This window comes from Aspergillus mulundensis (genome assembly GCF_003369625.1).
Source record: "Aspergillus mulundensis strain DSM 5745 chromosome Unknown scaffold_1, whole genome shotgun sequence".
In the NCBI taxonomy this organism is placed as follows: Eukaryota; Fungi; Ascomycota; class Eurotiomycetes; order Eurotiales; family Aspergillaceae; genus Aspergillus; species Aspergillus mulundensis.
Genome location: NW_020797889.1, coordinates 771,672 through 776,575, shown reverse-complemented (window position 1 = coordinate 776,575; position 4,904 = coordinate 771,672). Strand labels below are relative to the sequence as shown.

The 4,904-nt window shown below is 52.3% G+C and overlaps 2 protein-coding genes across 2 annotated transcripts; one reads left to right on the top strand and one right to left on the bottom strand.

The window, feature by feature from the left end:
* Positions 1 to 1,384: 1,384 nt before the first annotated feature.
* DSM5745_01775 (pectate lyase family protein) lies at positions 1,385 to 2,474 on the top strand (the record flags this gene model as incomplete). Its single annotated transcript, XM_026743791.1, has 3 exons — positions 1,385 to 1,688; positions 1,752 to 1,996; positions 2,046 to 2,474. 3 exons carry the CDS (start codon positions 1,385 to 1,387, stop codon positions 2,472 to 2,474), a joined length of 978 nt encoding a protein of 325 aa, XP_026606954.1.
* A 186-nt stretch (positions 2,475 to 2,660) lies between these two features.
* On the bottom strand, positions 2,661 to 4,154 carry DSM5745_01774 (glycoside hydrolase family 71 protein; the record flags this gene model as incomplete). The annotated part of the gene is made up of 2 exons (XM_026743790.1): positions 2,661 to 4,048; positions 4,118 to 4,154. The coding sequence occupies 2 exons, from the start codon at positions 4,152 to 4,154 to the stop codon at positions 2,661 to 2,663; spliced, it is 1,425 nt and encodes a 474-aa protein (XP_026606953.1).
* Positions 4,155 to 4,904: the final 750 nt, after the last annotated feature.

The following is a 4,904-nucleotide window of genomic DNA, read 5'->3' as shown; positions in this document are numbered from 1 at the left end:
TATGGTAAGAAATTAGTTACTCTAGTACGGTAGCCATTGTCCTGCATTTGCCCAGCGACTAGAGCATCATCTGCATTATATTAAGCTTGGCACCAGTATTGCTGTGAGAGGATAAATCTGACTATTTGGTTCGGGCCCGTGAAATATGTTATCGGGCAATATAGGGCTCTTATATTGCCTGGCACAGGCTGGAGACAATCCATTGACAACCACACCTAAGTGACAAACACCCCGCCCAAGCTTGGAAGTCGATAACGCTCCATCAAGAAGGAGGGTGGACGTGCTGTTAAAGACTGAAGAGCGGAGAGAGCAGCCTTTTGTTTCAAATTATTCAATAGAAAGCAAGATTATCGTTTATGGTGGTGTCGGGGGCGAATGGGGCCAGAGTTTTAGGGCTTCTCGTTCACTTACCCTACATTCTTGGATATTAAAGATCTGGTGATTATGGACACCCTAGAACAAAGCCTATTTTAGTAACAATATGGGCCGCGGGCATAAACAGTACTTCACTCTGTCTGCGTTTGCCTAGCTTGCTACCAAGTAGTTAATCAAGAGGGCCTGGACCAAGTTACCTCCCCTACTCCCATTTTCACTCATCCTTTGCTACTGTAATCCACAATATAGGTCTAGACTTTCTCTAAGAACACACCTACAATATCACTAAGCATACAGGTTCGAATAAAACCTGCCCGGCGAGTCCGAGAGCACCTCATATCCCTTTGAGAAAACACTTTCGAAGTTCCTGTACTAGGTAGCGATCGTGATTAACCGACTGGACTTGAACTCGATATCCTCGCTGGGCCATTGTAGGACGGAGATTTTTCGAGCTTCAAGACCCCTATACCACTACCATACTACGCGCAAAATGGGATGTTCTAGCCCAATAGGAGCTAATGCCAGAGTATTTCCATCCACAGAATGTCCCCCTTTCCAGTCCCTGAGCTTGTTAGTTTCGCGAACAACCACCCGGCGTCGAAGGGTTCATTCGTGAGGCACCTGATAGATCAGCGCAATACGCGAAACGCGCGGAAATGCTTTTTGCTCCAATGAGTGTCGAGGCACATACACGGGTTCATCTCGCTCGGCCCCTTGACCGGGTCCTCCCGTGCTGAATCGGGAAGACGGCGCGACGCTCCAGGGCTAGTCGCCACGCTATTCGAGGGGAAACATGGGGTGCATTTTCTTGGCCTGGGGAAATTTCTTCAGGCAATTTGATTACTGCAGGTGACTGTCTGTGTATACAGCAGTGGGTATTGGTACTTAGGGTTCGTCTATAAAAGCCAGGTCGTCATCCACAAACTGACGATTACCATCAAGCACAACGCACTGCCTGACACTCTCTTGTTGGCAATTCCATTGTCTTACTCATTGTCTAACAGCCAATATGAAGCTCGCTGCTTTCTTTCTCCTGGCCGCTACGGCCATTGCCACTCCCACCCCTGCGGACCTGGCCCACGAGTTGACCCGCCGCCAGGCCTCAGAAGCCTGCCCGATCGGATACTGCACCCAGAACGGGGGCACGACCGGTGGTGCAGCTGGTAGCACCGTGACGGTCAACAACCTCGCGGATCTCACTGAGGCGGCCGAGAGCGAGGAGCCGCTGACCATCATCGTGTCCGGGTCCATCTCCGGCAGCGCGAAGATCCGCGTTGCTGCGGACAAGACCATCTACGGAGCTTCGGGGAGCTGTATGCCCACCTTTACCTTAAAACTATGGCTTAGTAGAGGTGATTTACTAACAATATTGTCAGCCATCACCGGCATCGGCTTCTACATCCGCCGCACCAGCAACGTCATCATGCGCAACCTGAAGATCAGCAAGGTCGACGCCGACAACGGCGATGCCATTGGCATCGACGCCTCCACCAACGTCTGGGTCGACCACTGCGATCTCTCCGGAGACCTCAGCGGAGGCAAGGATGACCTGGACGGTCTCCTTGACATCTCCCACGGCGCAGAGTGGGTTACCGTGTCAAACACCTACTTCCACGACCACGTACGCCACCCCTACCCTCTTTCCTCCTTGGTAACTAACAGTTATGCAGTGGAAAGGCTCCCTGATCGGACACTCCGACAACAACGAAGACGAAGACCTCGGCGCCCTGCACGTCACCTACGCCAACAACTACTGGTACAACGTGTTCAGCCGGACGCCCCTGATCCGCTTCGCGACCGTGCACATCATCAACAACTACTGGGACAGCCTGATCGACACGGGCGTGAACTGCCGCATGGACGCGCAGGTGCTGATCCAGTCTTCGGCGTTCTACAACTGTCCCGACAGGGCGATCTTCTTTGCCGACTCGGATTACACTGGGTATGCGGTTGTTCAGGATGTTGATCTTGGTGGAAGCTCGAACTCGGTTCCGACTGGGACGCTGACGCCATCTTCGCTGCCGTATGCGGCGATTCCGGCGTTGGGCTCTGGGAATGTGGGTAGTATTATCCCGGGGACTGCTGGGCAGAAGTTGTAAGCGGCTTCATAAGGACACTTGGCGGTGTTGGATAGTCGGATTATAGGCCGGATATGCCAGTGTATAGGGAACGGTCTGATTGAAGGTCTCTATATTATGGATAAGCATATATATCAAGGGACTTCCCTCGTAACAGTAGGTAGACCATGACCAGCATGGACCAATCTTAACAAATCATACCTAAGGTCAGCCCCAAATTAGCAATCCCACCACAATCAGAATTCCCAGCCAACTTTGTCCCGGCTGGGGAGTCCCTCCCACCCCGTTGCCCACCTGCAAAGCCCTATCCGTCGCATTCCCAACCCCAACCCACGCATTCCAATTCGTCTGGTTTAGTGGACAGTTCTCCTGGAGCTCTATGCTCTTCCCTCTCATCTCCCTGAAAATATCTCCATTCCTTGACAGCATCACCACAACCTCTCCCTCGCGGTCCCCCATATCAACGGAGCCATGGTACACCCCTCTGCCGCTCTCGGGGGTATTTGTCCACCCAGCAGCTCCACTCTCCCCTCCAATGACCACGCTAACATTCGCGCCCTCCTCCAAAAGCGCAGAATAGAACACCTTGTCTTCCAACACCTCACCCGGACCAAGAATCATCTGGTCACTTTCCTCCGTATTCCCCGTCGTCCCCCCATCCTCACAAGCCTTCGCCGGACTAAGTCTGTACCAAACACTCAGCAGCTCCTCTTCAATCTCTACCTTCTTCCTCTCCCCCTCGCTTCCGGCCTTATACTGCTCAATAAGGTAAGGCAGTAGCGCCCTCCACCCATCATGCGGCATACCAGCAACATAATCAAACGGCGCCCCCGCATCCATCAACATCCCCATGCCAATCTCACCATGCAACGGACCAACATAGTGACTCTGCCCATAGTCATTCCACGATATAATTCCCACAAAGTCCGGGGCTGGATCGAGGGTGAGAACCTGCTGCCACCGCACATACCACAGGTCATCGCCCCGCGATACCACGTTCTTGCCAAACGCCGGCAGATTCGCGTACAGCCACGGAGACACGGGCATGATGTACAGCTTGTCTTTGCCAGACGAGTCAAGGACAGCGCGGTATGCCTCGTCATCGGAGGTACTCATGTCATTCGTCCCGCCCGGCCAGGCATCCCAGCTCATCAGGCCGTCAATGCTGCGGATTTTGGATGCTGACACGGGGTCAACGGACGTCCAGGCTGGTATGAAGACGATGTCTTCATCGACGTCTTCCTTAATCCCCACCCAGTCGGCGGTTGCCTCGAAGCCCTCGAATGTGCTTACCAGCGGCCTTGAAGATCCTTTATACGGGGTCCGGAAGTACGCTTCATGGACGATATACTCGTTCAGTAACCTGGTGATCTCGCTCTGCGGCCAGCGGCCGTAGCCGTTGTTGCCGTAGGTTGTATTGGTGTAGTCGAAGGAGAAGAAGAGCTTGAAGTCTAGCGATTCGGCTGCGGCGAAGGCGTCGGATAGGGAGTCGGTTGTATGTTGCAGTCCGAATCCGGTGTTCAGGGCGAAGGCGTCGATGTGTGCGGCTTTTGCGGCGCGGATGTCGGATGTCCAGGTTTGCGGGGTGTAGTTTGCTGTGTTGGACATCTAGTCTGGTGAGTGCATAGACAGGTTGTAAAGGGTTGAGGGGAGAGGACACAAACCATGAACTGAGCAAAGACGGCCTTTGTGGTGGTACATTGTGGGAAGAGCGTGAGGATGAGTGCTGTAATGGTGGTGATGGAGTTGAGATTTGGGCTAATGTACGGACTGGGTCCGCGGGCCATCACAAAGGTTGTATGAACAATAATAAGAGTATGCCGATAGATTGATGGGTTCTTTCTGACGGACTGGCTGGTCTGACTTCAATAGACAGAGTGAGTGATTACCTAGGTAGGATTTGTACAGATTTCGGAAAGGGGAGCAGGCTTTGACTTTGTAGATATACCCCAGCAATGGCAGTCGAATTCTAATCTAATGTCCCCTCTAATTCAATACCTTCTCATTACCCAGGTATGCACATCTCTCAGAAAAGCAAAGGCATCTGCGGGTGCGGTAACCCTAAGTCTTGGCATTCGGCCATGACTCCGCCAGCAGAAGATAACTTGAGGCGGTTGGTTCGGAATCATATTGCAATGATTATCTCGCATTGAGCTATCTGGAGAATCTACTTATCTCTTTCCACGGCTGCGCAGAGGAAACATGTTACCCTACGGATTCAATATTTTGGCACGGGGTGCCTGCAGGTGAGTCAGTGTACCTATACTTTTTGGGGTACCGGCATCACAAGACACATTAGAGAACTGTGCATCCCCCATCTTCTCACTGCCTACTTCCGTAGATACCTAGTGCACCTAGACTCTTAAGAACAGAGTTTATAAGTTGCGGCCGAACGTACAGCTCTTAAAATCACTGTGTGTTAAATAATATAAGGTCCTTGGCCTTAGGGAT